Source organism: Uranotaenia lowii, chromosome 1 (assembly GCF_029784155.1).
Source record: "Uranotaenia lowii strain MFRU-FL chromosome 1, ASM2978415v1, whole genome shotgun sequence".
Lineage (NCBI taxonomy): Eukaryota > Metazoa > Arthropoda > Insecta > Diptera > Culicidae > Uranotaenia > Uranotaenia lowii.
Genome location: NC_073691.1, coordinates 106,081,276 through 106,098,861, shown reverse-complemented (window position 1 = coordinate 106,098,861; position 17,586 = coordinate 106,081,276). Strand labels below are relative to the sequence as shown.

Here is a 17,586-nt window from a genome sequence, read left to right as displayed (position 1 = left end):
TAGCCGTCCCAGCTCAACATATTGTTACAAGCGATGGCCGTCCCAGCTCTTCGAAACATCACAACAATATCACTGTTCAAGTTGGCCGTCCTAGCTCAACCTATCGTTACAAGCGATGGCCGTCCCAGCTCATCGAAACATCACAACGATATCAACATTCTCGTTGGCCGTCCCAGCTCAACATATTGTTACAAGTGATGGCCGTCCCAGCTCATCGAAACATCACAACAATATTTACTTTCTTGTTGGCCGTCCCAGCTCAACAGTTTGATACAAGCGATGGCCGTCCCAGCTCATCGAATCATCACAACAATATCACTGTTCAAGTTGGCCGTCCCAGCTCAACCTATCGTTACAAACGATGGCCGTCCCAGCTCATTGAAACATCACAACGATATCAATATTCTCGTTGGCCGTCCCAGCTCAACATATTGTTGCAAGCGATGGCCGTCCCAGCTCATCGAAACATCACAACAATATCACTGTTCAAGTTGGCCGTCCCAGCTCAACCTATCGTTACAAACGATGGCCGTCCCAGCTCATCGAAACATCACAACGATATCAGCATTCTCGTTGGTCGTCGCAGCTCAACCTGTTGTTACAAGCGATGGCCGTTCCAGCTCATCGAAACATCACATCGATATCAACATTCTCGTTGGCCGTCCCAGCTCAACAGTTTGATACAAGCGATGGCCGTCCCAGCTCATCGAAACATCACAACAATATCACTGTTCAAGTTGGCCGTCCCAGCTCAACCTATCGTTACAAACGCTGGCCGTCCCAGCTCATCGCAACGATATCAGCATTCTCGTTGGCCGTCGCAGCTCAACCTGTTGTTACAAGCGATGGCCGCTCCAGCTCTTCGAAACATCACAACGATATCAACATTCTCGTTGGCCGTCCCAGCTCAACATATTGTTACAAGCGATGGCCGTCCCAGCTCATCGAAACATCACAACGATATTTACTTTCTTGTTGGCCGTCCCAGCTCAACAGTTCAATACAAGCGATGGCCGTCCTAGCTCATCGAAACATCACAACAATATCACTGTTCAAGTTGGTCGTCCCAGCTCAACATGTTATTACAAACGATGGCCGTCCCAGCTCATCAAAACATCATTTAGATATCAACATTCTTCCGACCCAACTCAACATTTCATGCCAATCGATGTTGATACACCATCACCTGCTACCACATTATCTTACACCATATCATCTGATACGAGTTCGTTTGGCACAACTGGCTCAGAAACAACTTTCTCTTACACAACAAGATTAGGAAAAACATTCTTTAATAAGGCATTATCTGATATAACATCATCACTAACCAAACTGCCAAGAAAACCGTTAATAAATAAATAAAAAAATCATTTTTTGATACAACATTAAAAGATAAAACTCAATCAAAAACTAATATTTATGATACAACATTATCAGAAGCAATGATCTCAGATTCAGCTCCGTCTCAAACAACGAACTCTAATAGAATACATCGGACTAAACTTTAATCAAGCATTTCATTGTCTCATAGGAATTCTTTTATTACATTTCCAACAGCTAGAATATCATCTGCAACAGCTTCTTATGAGATTATTAGTTCAGATAAGACTTTATCAGATACAACATAAACTAATAAAACTTCATTTTGTACGATTTTGTCTGGCATAACACGTACAGATACATCCTTGTCTGATACACCAAGATTCAGTACAACATAATTGGCAGATGCATTGCTACTACATCATCTGAAAACACACAATTTATGACCAATTCATCACATAAGTCACCGTCTAATAAATCTGCATCTAAAACAACATAAAAAGAGTTTCTGTTGAAACTTTATCTGATACAACTTCGCCTGACGTATCATCAACGGATAACATTTGTCGAAAATCCCAGATATAAGCTCATCTGATACAACAAGTTCGGATACAACACTATACATTAGTTCACCTAAATCTTCTTTATGTTATCGCTTCCAATAAAAAACAAAACAAAGATAGAAAACAAAATCATCTAGCACAACACTATCGGACACTATATTATAAGATACATTCTGATACTGAACCATCGGATACAAAGCGCTCAAACATTAACAAGTAAAACGAGCTCTGATAGAAATTCATCGAACAAAACTTCAACTAATAAAACAACATTAAAAATAGTTTCAGCTAATACATCGCCATCTTATATCTATCATCATTTACATCAATTGATACAATCTCATTCTATACAACTCCCTCGTATACAAGAATATCAGATACAACTTCCAAAGCTACCACTCATCGAATCCAGTTGACACTTCCGAATGATCAGGTTCTCAAGTGAATTTCCAGTTCAGGAAAGCTGGAAAAGCTGAACGAGATCTTCCCTACGTCATGTTTAGTTTACCCTCAAAACATTAAAATCGTCTAGCGACAGATGCAAACTCTGTCGGTATTACAATCAATCAACCAATAAATCATAGAAGAATGGGTATGATTAATGATCATAAAAGTTTTTAAAATCAATTCTGCGCCAACACTTAGTCTGCAACAAATATCCTTGAATCCTTGCATCCTCGATAAAAACGAAACGCTGAGAAACATTTTAAGAAGCACAAAAACATTTCCATTTCTCAGTTTGAAAACACATTGCATTACCAGTGTATGCAGAAAAACTCTCCTTTGCTAACAAATTCAACAAGCCTAATTCAAAACCTAAGCAACGGTGACTTGCGATTTCCGGAAATTGTTAAAGATTTCCCATTCAGAACAGCAGTGAACATAAAAATAATGCAAATTAAAAACGCATCCAATTTTCAGGCAAATAAATAACTGCTACCCGAAAAAAAACAAAAGATTTTTTTTTCACACACTTTAAATTGTCAGTTTTTATTAAATAAGATTAATATCCAAAGTAACTTTCCAGCACACGGCCACCCGAGAAGAAGAAACAAGCATTATTTCTTGAATAAACATTGTGCTCGAAACGCAAGTATCAAGATTTGAGCAGCGGGACACTGATGTTTCTTTTTTTCTATCCTCTCGTCACACTATGATTCTCGATGCCGAAAAAAAAGTACAGTTAACCTACCTTCTTCAATGCCGGTCACAAAAGCTCGAAAATCTACGGAGAGCGAGCCCCACAGTGGCGAAGGACCAGCCAGCCACGAGGGACGCAAGCGTTAGCTCTTATTCGAAAAAAATCACACTCAAAATTTCACACTTGACACCACACACACGCAGAACCTAGTCAAAAAAATTTGCTGCGCTGGGTGATTCCCATAGCTTTTTGTTAAAAAAAGTTCACGCCACGAGACGTTTCTGCCAACAGTCGCCATTGTGACACTCCTGTCGGTACGTACAGGGGAATCACCCAGCGCTAGCGCGAGGCACCGAGCCGTACACCATCACTGCTACTCAACGAATGTGCCCGAAAGCTGGGGGAGGAAGACTGAATAAAAAAAGAAAAAAATCTTTCAAACGTCAAATTTCTCTCATCAATCTACCGACCAGTGCGAAGGTTCAAAATTTTACTTTCTTATTTAGTGATTTTCAATAAAACTTTGTTGATGCTGAAAAGCACATGTTTTGCTTGAAACAATGATTTAATTAAGTTTTGTTTTGCTCTGGCAAATTCTAGCATGATCAGGCGTATTAAGTCGCTCAAATTTCGTTAAAGTTTTGAAGCTGATACATAAAAATGGTTTTACGAATGGTTGTTCTAAAAATAGCTAAATCTAAATTTAGCACCTAAACAACTGAGTTACACGACTCGCTACACGAAACTGATCATCTAAATTTAAAATTTGAACGATTACAAATCTTTTCAACAATTGCTGGCTTTTTGCCGAACAGTAAAAAAACGATACAGAAAACGATACAGCGAATTTCAGTCTTCCTCCCCCAGCCCGAAAGTAAGCGCGCCTAAATGCCGCGAGCGACTTTGTCAACTGACAGTTACTGGCAGTGTTGCCTTGTATCCATTTGTGTCGGCCGGGAGAGGCTTTGTCAACTGACAGCTACTGGCAGTGTTGCCTGAAATCCATTTAGGTCCGGCTGCGTCCGACCTCACAATATATAAAGCATGTATTCGGTCGATCATTAAGTATGGTTCAATATTTATGACACAACTGAATTATAAGGATGGTCTAATGCTGGACAGAATTCAGTGGGCATGTATCCGTGTATGTTTAGGGTCAACCAAAACTACTCATACAGAATCGCTAGATGTCTTAGCTGGTTTATGTCCTCTAAGCATAAGAAGAGATTCCTCGGCGCTGCGGTTCGTTAACAGAAGAGCATGTTTGAACACATGGCACCAGCAGTTTGTAAATCCAAATTTGGAAACAAGATCCTTCACCACCGGTTTGCAACGAGCTCTCCACCACGTCAACGATTTTTTCCTCTGCAAAACACGCTGGAACAACTGCCCTGTTTTTTGTACAAACCGGATGTACGATAAACAGTGCTTTCTATCGATCTTTCGGTGATGGACTTACGCACCCTTATTCTTGTTTACGGCGTATCTGTCGTTCGTTCGAACGGATACTTTCGATCGAATTCGAAAAAGCTATTCTTGTTTTCGGTCGAATGCGATACGTTCGATGTTGGTGTTACCAGATAAATTTCGAAATTTCTAAGCAGCCCTGCTGTGTCAAAATGACATTTCTCGTGTGCCAACAAAAGAAAACAACCTGTCTGTGATTTTGTGAAATTTTTATTATCGGACCGGGAAACAGAAACCTCGTAAACGGCCCAGGGACAAGGAAAAAAAGCAAATCATGCTCGAGCGGATCAGGCCCATCAAGAAAACCTCCAACAGCAGCATCAACCGGCTATTTTGTGTGATTTCCAGAAATTCGACAAATCGGAGCCGCTCAGCCAGCGGGGGTGTTGCTGCTGGAAAGTTGGCCCGTCTTAGAAGATCGGAACTCGGAACTAAAATTCACCCTTATTCTAGTTTCCGATCGAATGACATACGTTCGAAAGTTTTGCAATTTTGTATTCTTGTTTCCGTTCGAACGAATGAAAACAGTTCGATCTTTCGAACATCGTTCGAACGAACAAAACTTTGCATTCCCGTTTTCGTTCGAACGTACATATTTCTTCTATGGGCCGACAAACGCGAGTCTGATACTGCGAATCATGTCCGTTTAATGCAATCAATGAAATTTATTTCCGATTGGGGTGTTCATAATAACGAAACTCTTGCGAGTTTAAACCACGAAACTGAATGTTCTGAAAAATAACAAAATTTTAAAGACCAAAGAAATTTTTATTCCTTGGTTGAGGGCGGGGGGTGGTTCGATTTTTCGAACATGATCTGGTAACACCAACTTAAAACGTATCGCGTTCGAACGAAAACAAGAATAGCTTTTTCTAATTCGATCGAAAGCATCCGTTCGAACGAAAGTCAGATATGCCGTAAACCAGAATAAAGGTGATTATTTAAATAAAAATGAGTTTTTTTTTCAAGAAATTTTGTTATTTTTGAATTAAAGATACCATTTTGTAACATTGGCAGAGGTTTCCGTGTCAGTTGGCTCAATTAGGCCTGGGATCTATTTTTGTGTTTAGTTTAAATATCACATTTTTTCTAATTTCTTCTCAAATTTGCACAAAATATGTTATTTTGAACCACTTTTGTATTTAATAATCTGCATTAAATTCCACCAATTGCTTTAAGGGGGGGGTAGGGTCTAACACTTTCAAAAAATCGATTTTTTTATTTTTTTATTTTCTTATTGTAAAACATTTCAAGAATGTTGTGTCAAATTTTCAAGTCAATTGAAGCAAAACTGTAGAAGTTATAGGCCTTTATCTCCTCCTATCTAATACTGCAAGAAAGCAAGAGCAGAAACTTCAAACGCGTTTTTCTCGAAAGCACATTTTTAAAGCCCGTGGACATCGCCATTCGAAAACTACTTATCCGATTCTTTTCAAATTTGGAACATATTTTCTACATATAAAATACCAGACCCCAACGTTTTTCTTTTTTGATTTTTTTACTTTGAAGAGATTTTACAGGTGAAAAATGGCGGATTTTTAAGTGAAAAATCGTAGTTTTTACTTCAAAGAGCCACAAAAATTTCATAAAAATATTTTTAAGTTAAATAAAAACGTTGGGGTCCAGAAAAACATCTATTGAAAATATTTTGCTCTGATTTTTTGACTTCAGATGATTCTGTGCTGAGATACAGTGTCCACCGCAAATCGTGTTTTCTAAAAGGCATCCTCGAAAATGCTCCGTCACCGGCTCATTTTTCAATATTTTTCTACGAAAAAATTACTAAATGTTCTTTTAACAATGCTTTGTATAATGCAAAAAATTTGAATACATTTGTTTGAACGAAAGCTCTAGAAAAAAATCGTGAAAATGGTGTTTTTTTTATACCGTTAGACCCTACCCCCCCCTTAAACGGTCATCATTCGCAGCAATAGACTCGCGTTTGTCAGTCCGAAGAAAAAATACTTTCGATCGAAAATGGGAATGCATTTTATTTTGTTCGTACGAACGATGTTCGAAAAATCGAACGGTTCTCATTCGTTCGAACGAAAACAAGAATGCAAAATTGCAAAACTTTCGAACGAATGCCATTCGATCGAAAACCAGAATAAGGGTGACGATCACAAGAAGCTTCTACCGCTGCTTTAATAGACACTTTGCTAGAGGAAAAATACTCAGAAAGTTCTATTATAGCAACAGACGGTTCCAAGGATCTACTAGGCACTGGTTATGCAGTCGTCAACAATTTTGGTGCTCCAACATGTAGTATCAAACTCCCTTCCACAATGAGTGTCTACACGGCGGAACTGTTTGTTATCAGGAAGGCAGTTTCTATCATCTCTGATCTGCCAGCAGGTAAATATGTGATTATCACTGATAGTGAGTTGTCTTTCTAGCCTTCAAAACAACAAAATGAGTCCATCGAACCCCGTTGCATGGTACGATATTGAAAAGATGACTACAATGGCTTAACAACAAGGTTCTGAAATCCATTTTCTTTGGGTACCATCACACCGAGGAATCCAGATGAATGAATGGGCTGATCAAGAAGCAAAACTGGCCTGCAGACATGGTTTGCCGGACGATTACACATTCACTGTGCATGATGTCTCCTTCCCAACTGTTCAACACGCTAGACAACGGTGGCAAAGTGCATGGAACGCTGGAGCCAAAAGCCGTTTCTGCCATAGTATCCTTACCAGCGTTACAAGTCATTCATGGTTCCATCAACTGCAACTCGATAGGAGAAATAGTTATTTTGTCAAAACTCATAAGCAACCATTCATGGTTACCTGCACATTCAGAGTGGCCACCCATTCGGGAAAAGTGGGAAATGCGGGAAAAAGACGGGATTTGAAATCCAACGGGAAAATAGCGAGAAAAAAATCGGGAATTCTTTCGAAAAGTCGGGAGTTTTTGCTTAGTCGAAAAAAAAGTCTGTTAAATGAAGTTGGTCGAAATAGGTAGAAATGGATTGACAGTTGATCACCAGTCTCTTTCCAATTAACTTCGATGAATTCTACCATGTCGAAACGGATTTTACTGCCGAGTTGGATCGGTTTCGACTAGTTTCAACTTGCTTCATTGAACAACGGGAATAATTGTAACGAAATCGTCAATGCAGTATGCTCGCAATTCTCACTTAAGCGTAAGAACTACTTTATTACTTTATTGCTCGAACCGACTAAAATTTGAAAAAAAAATTCATGGCACTATTAGTGAGGTACCTTTCAACTTTTATTATGAGTAATTTATGTTGCAACACACAATTTTATCGAAAATATATGCTTATTCCAGAACAAACAAGTACTTTACAGAACTTTTCATGATCCGAATGCTAAATATAGCTAAATTGTATTGGATGAAAGAGAGAAAATTGATAAAAATGTGTAAACATCAAGTCTGTATTAAGCCCTCCTCACCCACACCCACGTAGGGTCTGGAGACAAAATTTAAGTTTTTTGTAAATAAACTCTTTTTTCTTCATTTTAAACCGCTGTTTCTTTTCCTAACTGGTTGTTTTAAATGTAAGGATTTTTTTCCATTTTAGAGTTTTCCGTCAAGAGCCAGCTAGTTTACGAGAAATTTGCCATCGAAAAAGATGCACATCAACATAAACGTAGTTAAAAATAGAAAATTAACAATAAGTCGCTGTAAACATCCGCTATTTTTGGAATCGTATTTCTTTTACAGTTTTTGGATAGATTACAAGTAAATTTAACATTCTGAATTCAAAGTTTGAAAAAATAGTGCACGGTATTTTTTAACATCCATCGTCCCTACTTACCCCGGTGTACCTTGCCCTTTTTCTTTTATGAACAATCATATTTGTTCAACATTTTCGACTCGAGTGACGTAGTTTGAAAAATTAAAAAAAAACCCCTGCGTATCAATCTAATGATTTGTAGTTTAATTGGTAAAAATAACCAAAAAAACTCATTAAAAGATCATTTACCACTGAAAGAAATAAATATTCAAAAAAATGTATTCGGAATTTTGCTTGGTTTTCTGTTTAAAAAAAATCGGGAATTTCGTGAGACCATGCGGGAAAAAGACGGGAAAAGTGCGGGAAATCAAAAATCGATTTTGAGTGGCCACCCTGCACATTTGTTTAGGAATAGGATAATCCCCAGTGATGTTTGCAACTGTGGCGCGATAAACGCAGACCCTGATCACTTCCTGTTTGCTTGTTCGAACTTCAGTGCGAAAAGAAATGCTTTATGGAGGATTCTTGTGAACAAAGGCGTTGTTCCTGATACACAAATTTTGTTGTAGAAACGTGATATCGAAATTTATAAAACAGTAGCAAAATTTTTCGTAGAATGTAAAATAAATCTGTAATTTTCTCTGCTTCCAATACCCACTTGGCCAGCTGTGTAACAGAGGTTAAGCCAAATAGATGTAGGAAATATAAAAAAAAAACTAATACAATTTTTTTTCGGTGAAAATAAATGCAACATATGTATCGTTCAATTACTTTATTTCAAGGTTGCGAAATCTCATGAGATTGAGATTTTTTTGAGTGAGATTTTCCCTTTTTGAATCTCAGTGTGATGTTAGGTAATCTCATCATAAGCATCACAAACGGTTCTTGTCTTGAATGTCGACGCCTTCTCAGCCTGAGAGTCACAAGCAGAAAAACTACTTTTTTTAGGGCGGAGATGCCATGGAATAATATTCATGGAAACTCTTGAACAATAAAACAAGTTTTCCAGTTCAGAAAAAGCTGAACATACCACGACTTTTTATAACACTGTTCATGATTGTTAAAGGCCAGTTATACATTTTTATAGAGAACATAACGTTGATCTGTACAACCCTCAAAGTACTCTGCAAAGTGATCCTGAACAGGATCCAGGAGAAAATCGACGCTACACTCCGACGGCAACAAGCTGGATTCCGATCCGGACGATCATGTGTGGACCACATCACAACGCTACGAATCATACTGGAACAAATCAACGAATTCCAGGACTCTTCTGCTGGTGTTCGTTGATTTCGAAAAAGCATTCGACCGACTTAACCATGAAAACATCTGGGCGGCTCTAAGGCGACGAGGGGTCCCAGAGAAACTAGTCCATCTCATCGAAGCACAGTATGAGGCATTTTCGTGCAAGGTCTTGCACGACGGTGTCTTGTCCGAACCAATCCTGGTAACTGCTGGAGTGAGACAAGGATGTATTCTATCACCGCTACTTTTTCTAATCGTAATGGATGAGATTCTGATTGGATCGATTGACTGTGCACCGAACCGAGGATTGCCGTGGAATCCTTCAACAATGGAGCAACTGAACGACCTTGACCTGGCTGACGATATTGTTTTGCTCGCCCAAACACAACAAGACATGCAGAGCAAACTCGACGACCTCACCGAAAGTTCTTAGGCAGCAGGTCTCAAAGTCAATGTCGGAAAGACCAAGTCGATGGAGATCAACACAGGAAATCCCTCCAGTTTCATGGTAGCTGGGCAACAAGTTGAGAAAGTGGAGTGCTTCCAGTATCTTGGTAGCCAGATTACGCCTGATGGTGGTACCAGAAAGACATCGAAACACGGATCAGAAAGGCCCGATTTGCGTTTGCGAGTCTCCGAAACATCTGGCGGTCACGCCAGATCTCTCTACGAACAAAAATCCGAATCTTCAACTCAAACGTCAAATCCGTATTGCTGTACGGGTGCGAAACTTGGTGCACATATGCGGTAACGACGCGAAAACTGCAAGTATTTGTAAACCGCTGCCTGCGGAATATCATCCGCGCTTGGTGGCCTGGCAACTGGATCTCGAATGAGGAACTACATCGCCGGTGTCATCAAAAGGCGCTAGAAATCGAGATTCGGGAACGTAAGTGGAGATGGATTGGGCACACGCTGCGAAGAGATGAAAACGAGATTTGCAGAGAGGCGCTAGATTGGAATCCAGAAGGTCATCGAAGAAGAGGCAGACCCAGAAATTCGTGGCGGCGAAGCCTAGCCGCTGAAATCCGAACTGTCGACGAGAATCTTGACTGGGACCAGGTGAAGACGCTGGCTCCGGATCGTCAATAGTGGAGGTCTTTTACCACGGCCCTATGCACCGGAGGATCGGCGCGGGATCATTAAGTAAGTAAGTAAGTTTATAGAGAACACATTTTTAAAAGTTCAGTTTAATCAGGTTAATGATAAGAATTTGTTTATTTTCTTTCTAGCTTAAGCAAGGTAGCGAAATCTCATTAGCTTGAGATTTTATATAGTGAGGTTTTTCCTTTTTGTTTTGTTTCCTTCCAACAGTAACGCAAATATTTTTCAAGCTACGCTCGCAATAAAGGACCGCATCGCACAGCTGACTTCGAATCGCAGAAAGGGTAAGCTAATTTCGTTCGACCTTGACCACGCTTTTGATCGAGTCGAACACAGTTTTCTCTTTCAAACTCTCATCGATCTTGGTTTTAACCCTAATCTGGTACAACTGCTGACAAACATTGCCAACCGCTCAACATCTCGCCTTCTCGTCAATGGTCACACGTCAACATCTTTCCCCATTCTTCGCTCGGTGCGTCAAGGGGACCCCCTTGCGATGCACTTATTTGTTTTATATCTTCAACCACTCATACGGCGCTTAGAAAACATCTGCGGCGAGGATCTTATCGTAGCCTACGCTGACGACGTAAGCGTAATCGTCACGAAAAACGAACAGATTTCAAACATGCGCACCGCCTTCAATCAATTCAATAAGGTGTCAGGCGCCGTTTTGAATGAGAATAAAACAAGATCTGTGGACATAGGACCAACAAGCGGAAACTTTTTATCAGCGTCGTGGCTTAAAACCGAACCAGCTATCAAAATACTTGGTTCAATCTTCACAAATTGCATCCGTGAAATGATAAAACTCAATTGGGAAAAACTAATACTCAGCTTTAGTCGACACATTTGGCTCCACACTCTGCGCACGTTGACTTTACACCAGAAGGTTGTGCTGTTAAATACATTTATCTCGTCGAAATTGTGGTACGTGGCTTCTACCACAGAAAAAAAGACGTACAAGCTCGAACAAAAAACCGTCAAAAAAGTGTGTAAAATTTCAAATGCTATCACCAAAAAAATACGTTAGAAACTGACTGCAAACAGTGTCATCTATTGCGCCGTTCAAGAGTTACAAATCAACTTTTAAGTGCCCAGTTTTCGAAAAGGCGTAATCGTAGCCAAAAAACAAAAATTAGTTCAAAAAGGGTGTTGGGATTTTTACACAAGTTTCGTGGGCTAGCTTGTACGTCTGTTCTCTGTGCTTCTACTATCATGCCGTACAGCGTGCATATTGCAAAAATAACCGCAACTATCGGAACATTCCTTTGGCGCGGATATTGCGCCCGAGTTCCCATCCAGCAGCTAGCACGCAATATTGAACATGGAGGACTGAAATTACACATCCCAGCTTTCAAATGCAAAGCTTTGCTCATTAATCGTCATTTGCGTGAAATCGATTCGATGCCATTCTACAAAACATTCATCCTAAATCGCACCCAAACAAGTGTTCCAACAACTCTGCCTTGTCTCTCACAAGTCTTGGAAAGTTATCCAAATATTCCTGACCAGCTGAGACAAACAATCAACGCCGCCGGGATGCTGATTTTTTTTATTTCGCAAACTGAACCACCTAGAGTCGAACGAGAACAACCGCACGCTAACTGGAGACGCATATGGACCAATCTTTCCTCTCGTCTACTGACGCCCAGCCAACGGTGCTCACTTTACGTGTGAGCAAACGGCAAAACTCTTCACCAACAACTTCTAAACACGATGCGACGCGCCGACGGAGACCAATGCCTTTACTGTGGTTCTACGGAGACGATTGAACACAAATTTTTTTCCTGCTCTCGCGTACGGCAAAGCTTTGGACTGTTCGAACAGCTGATCGTGTCTATTGGAGGGCGACGCTTATCAAGTGACGATTTACTGAGGCCTGCACTGGAAGGAATAAATAGAAATACACGCACATCCATTCTTCGCTTGCTAGCAAGTTATATTGATTATTTTGTGAATTGTTCAGACGTAGTGGTAAATATCAAAGAATTAGAATTTTCTCTAACAAGTGAATTTTAAGACAATGTACATAACTTTTAAAGACAAATAAACTAAGAACTAAAAAAAAAAAAAAATCTCAGTGTGAAACGTTAACGTTGATTGTGAATGAATGTTTTCATTTTAAAACATCTTTCTGAAGAATGTACTATCATGACTTGTAAGAATTTGATTATAAAATTTTTGTCTTAGGTTAATGAAAGTTTTACAGGATGGGCAAAAGATATTTATGAGAAAACTTAGCGCTGAATTACGATGATAAGTCTCGCTCGTATTCAGGCGATTAAATCTGTTAAAAACGTTGATGCAAAGTTTTTGCAATCATGAACAAAGAATCGCAAACATTGAAATGCCCGAGCTCAAAATTCTTCAAAAAAAACCTTCAATTACCTAATGTGCTTAATGTCTCAAATCCTGGACATTACAAGAAACTAGAAACAAAATTATTAAAATCTGAATAGCTACATATTTGATTATTATAAATATTAACACATTTAGTACCGCAAAAACAACTAAGCTGGTGTTGTGTCCTGACTTTCGGATAAGTAATTGATTAAATTCGCAATTACTAAACTAACGATTTATTTTGAAGAAAGAGCAAAATACAAAAGTGCGTATGGCTTTAATGGCGTGCCAGCTCTAACTGCTGGTATAGAAATTTTCTCGATGTCGTCTATGTAGTAGTGCTAGCTGGGATGCTAGGGTGGGCCGTTTTCTAGGGTGGCTCCATACACAACATTTCTTCCCTCCTTTGGGAATGGATCGTCTACGGAGAGTACAGCTGCGGGGGACGGCGTTGTCTCGTTGACCGTCTCAAGGCAACCGGGGGACCATCCTGTTGAATCGGGCTGCTAGGTGGTGTGGCATACTCCGGGGAACTCGGAGCAGTACGAGCACCACTACGATGATTCGGCGACGAAGGAAACCTGGCTGCGTTGTCGTAGAAGTGAACACGTTTTGGCTCGTCGCTTTCAGCTTCCTCGACCATTTGCTGCGCATCTGCGATGACCCTGGAGCGCATCTGGTCGACATGCCTCTTGAATGGCTTGCCGTTGAATTCGATCTGGTAGTGCAAGTCACCTAGACGTGCTACGATGACACCTGGTATCCATTTGTCCATTCGGGGGTTGCCGGACAGGAAGTAGACTTGTTAGCCAACGCTGAACGTACGATAGTTTGGCTCAAAGTCAGCTTGCTGTTTCGTTGACACTCGTTGTTGGACATCTTCGGGCTTCAGTAGATCGAAACAGGTTCGGAAGTTCCGTCGTAAGAACAGCTTGCATGGTGCTTCACCGGTGGTTGCGTGCGGAGCTCGACGATACTGATGCAGGAAGTTGTTCAGGTGCGATTGCAACGATGATGCATTTGTATTCATTGACTTCAAAGCATCTTTCGTCGTCTGCACGTACCGTTCCGCCTGTCCGTTGGTTGCTGGGTGGTAGGGGGCGGACAACTTATGAAACTTGACCCCACTGTGGCGCTTCAAAAACTCCTTAAACTCTGCTGCGGTGAACTGTGGTCCGTTGTCTGACACCACAGTTACTGGCGCTCCATAGCGAGCGAACATCTTGTCCATGTAGCAATCGTTGCGGCTGTTGTTGTAGAGTTGGTTACCTTCACCTCTAGCCACTTGCTGTATGCATCGACTACTATCAGCAACATCGAACCTGCTACGGGACCTGCGTAGTCGACGTGGATTCTCTCTCATGGGCCTTTGGGATACTCCCAGTGGTGTTCGGAATACTTCGGCGGCGAGTGCTTGACGGGCAAAGTCAGTACACGATTTCACCGTCTGCTCGATATCAGCGTCGATTCGGGGCCAATAAACAAACGAACGAGCCAGCCCTTTCATTTTCACTATGCCAAGGTGTGCGGTGTGAAGATCTTTCAAGATGGACTGACGTAAAACTGGGGGTACCACCACTCTGTGCTCGAACAAGAGGCAACCAGCTGCAAGCGTAAATTTCACCTCTGGAGCTTTGTAACCGGAACGGGACAACTCTGTGCCGGCTTCTAGGAGTTGTACGATTTTACCTAGTTCGGGATCCTTTCGTGTTTCTCGAGCTATGTGGTCGGCACGTACTGGTAGTTGTGAAATTTGGTGCAAAACGAATGCATCGAAGTCGTCTTCACTACTCTCTCTTCCCTCAGAAGAGCGGCTGGGGCACTCACCTTGTTTACACAAACAGCTGATCGATTCGGGATGAAGCGAGAACAATAATCGGCGTTGACGTTCTCCTTCGTTGATTTGTAAACAACCTCATAGTTGAAATGCGCCATGTAGTCTGCATAATTGGCCATTCTGCTGATGCACAACGTTGGTAGTGATTTGCTTGGGTGCAGGATTTGTGTGAGCGGCTTGTGGTCTGTAACCAGTGTGAATCGACGGGCGTACAGATAATGGAAAAACTTCTTGACGGCCCACACGATTGCGAGAGCTTCTTTGTCAATCTGTGGGTAGCGCTGCTCGGTGGAAGACATGGCACAGCTTGCGTATGCTATTGGTCGCTCGAGGCCATTCTCCAGGCGGTGCGACAAAACGGTTCACAAACCATACTTGCTTGCATCAGTGGCCAGGATCAAAGGAAGAGCTGGATCGTATGGCATCAGCACCTGCGGTGACACCAGAGCTGATTTGATGTCCTCGTAGGCTGCACTTCTTTCTGGCGTCCACTTCAAATCACCTTTCTGCATCATGTCCCTCAGAGGACGGGACCGAGTTGAGAGATTGGGAATAAACGAATTGTAATAAGTCGCTTTTCCCAAAAATAGCTGAAGCTCGTCAGGGGTGGTGGAACGAGGGGCATCTCGGATTGCCACAATGTGTTTGTCTGACTTGTGAAGTCCATCGGCGTCGATTTTGTGGCCCAGGCACTCCAAGACCGGGGCTGCGAAAACACATTTGGCACGATTCAGGCGTAAACCATGTTGCTTGATTCTGTCGAAAACTGCTGCGAGAGAGATGAGCAAATTTCCGAATCCGTCGGCAAAGACTATGATGTCATCGAAAAAGTTAATGACGTTTGCGAGAACTTGGAACACTGCTTCCATCCGGCGCTGCCAGATTGCCGGAATATTTGCTGCACCGTACTACACAAATTTGTACTGTATAAAATCGATAATTTTCATACCATGATAAGTGTTGTTTGGGAAAACTTCAAGCTATAATGTCTCATGTCCACGAGTTTGGTATATGGCGAAACATTTTTTTAACATAATTTTTACACAAAAAGGATAGATGTTCAAACTGCTTCGAAGGGCGAGGATTGTGAAAAAAGCTGTTTGAAAATGTTTATTAAAAATCCTTTTCGTCGTTTTCTTTTTCAAATTTCGATGGCTTATTTTTTTAATTCCAAAAATACATAATCTAAACTGAAAGTGCTCATAATACAGAATTTTAGGAATATACTCAAAAAACTGTCCCGATTCGCGCTATTGATCGGTTTCCAAAATTCTATATTTAAAAGTTCTAAACCATGATGAGGTTTGATTTAAAAAAAAGGTTACTATATTTGAATAAATTTTTACAACTAACAATTATTTTTGCAAGATGTAGCAACGCACACCGGGTCAGCTAGTAAATTTATAAAAGCAAAAAATATCAGTTGCATCACTAAATAATTCCTCCGCGTTTTTTATTTTCTCTATGAAATATTCATAAATGTTGGCAAAAACAAATTCCTAAGTTAACATTTGTCCCGTATATTGGGGCAAGTGTAAATGCAAAGCTTATTTTCAGATGCGTCAGAGTAATGGCTTCAAAATGGATTTAATACTCTGATGGATATATCTGCAGTATTCCAGCAGTATAAACTTATGTTTGATATTCCACTTTTAACGAATGCTGTTCAAAGCAAATGACCTCCATTTACAAAGACATTTAAGAATTTAAATATCCGCTTCAGTTTCAACATTCGGAATACCCCTTCTGGTCTTTCCAACATATTGAATCATTTTGAAGATGAATTTCTTAAAAATTCGACGTTTGCCCCACCGTGTAAGTTGACAGGAGGGAATATTGTTTTGAACACTTTAAAAGTAATCTAAAAATTTCTCATAAAAATTTTGCTTCCAGTTGAATATCAGTTTCGAAGTCTCACTTTTCAAAAGAGAAGCGGATCTAAAGTCTCTTTTATGCAGACATGTAACACAAAAACACTTTTCATGTTAAGTACGTACTTGAATGGGTATGTAACTTGTAAGCTAAAAGTACGATGTTTTTTTTCAGAATTATTTAAAATGAAAAGCTCCCATTTTCATTTCTAAATTCGTTCCAGTTGTGTATTTGGGCTAATTCCCTCACTTTTGGTCAATAAAAATCAGTTTATTTAACTGGTACCTTTCACTTATGAACACGTCAGTCCTATCTTATCTAATTTAAAGAAAAGGCTCTTGATCAGTTCATGTGTCGGATCGGATTTTTTTATCTTATTTTTCAGTTAAGTACATTTTTACATGTTCAACAAAATGTTTCCGATCTACCTCTGTAGAAAACATCTTATTAATATTTCTGTTATCAATACGATTCAAAAATAACCTGGTAGGCAAAATGGGTTAAAAAGTTGTATGTAAATTCTTTTCTTTCAGTTTTTTTTTCAATTATCCGCAAAGTTTCATACCATTATTCATTAGCATCAGAACTAAATTTATATTTTTTAGACAACAAATGCTACCTACATTAACACGAACTAAATATGGAAGTATTTTTTGCAAATCTTTCAATTGGTTTTGATTTGATTGATAAAATATTAATCCGTGTCACATCTAGGCGTCATTAATTTCCACGTGCTGTGTACAATTAAGCAAGAAAAAACACATCTACGTTGCATATTGCCCCCACGTGCTTAAGAAATATAGGTACTTGGTTGAGAAACAGGCGCCTAATTGTTAAATTTTTCCAGCAATCAATGAACAGTATGCTTTGGTTACTATCCATTTGCGACGACGTTTGTTTGACCATACAGATGAAAAACAAACCCCTCAAAGAAAAGAAAATCTCTAAAAATGGATGACATGACTTTTCAATTTCAGATTTTGACAAA

General features: G+C 40.2%; 2 protein-coding genes across 2 annotated transcripts; both read right to left on the bottom strand.

Moving 5' to 3' along the window:
* Window positions 1–13,694: 13,694 nt before the first annotated feature.
* Window positions 13,695–14,396, bottom strand: LOC129737759 (uncharacterized protein K02A2.6-like). The gene has a single exon (XM_055728921.1). It carries the CDS (start codon window positions 14,394–14,396, stop codon window positions 13,695–13,697), a length of 702 nt encoding a protein of 233 aa, XP_055584896.1.
* A 692-nt stretch (window positions 14,397–15,088) lies between these two features.
* LOC129737758 (uncharacterized) lies at window positions 15,089–15,595 on the bottom strand. Its single transcript, XM_055728919.1, has one exon. The coding sequence runs from the start codon at window positions 15,593–15,595 to the stop codon at window positions 15,089–15,091; it is 507 nt and encodes a 168-aa protein (XP_055584894.1).
* Between the last annotated feature and the right edge of the window lie 1,991 nt (window positions 15,596–17,586).

Bases quoted from the DNA above. Each gene is read 5' to 3' on its own strand.
- LOC129737759 (XM_055728921.1), bottom strand. From the start codon at position 14,396: ATGAAAGGGCTGGCTCGTTCGTTTGTTTATTGGCCCCGAATCGACGCT.
- LOC129737758 (XM_055728919.1), bottom strand. From the start codon at position 15,595: ATGGAAGCAGTGTTCCAAGTTCTCGCAAACGTCATTAACTTTTTCGAT.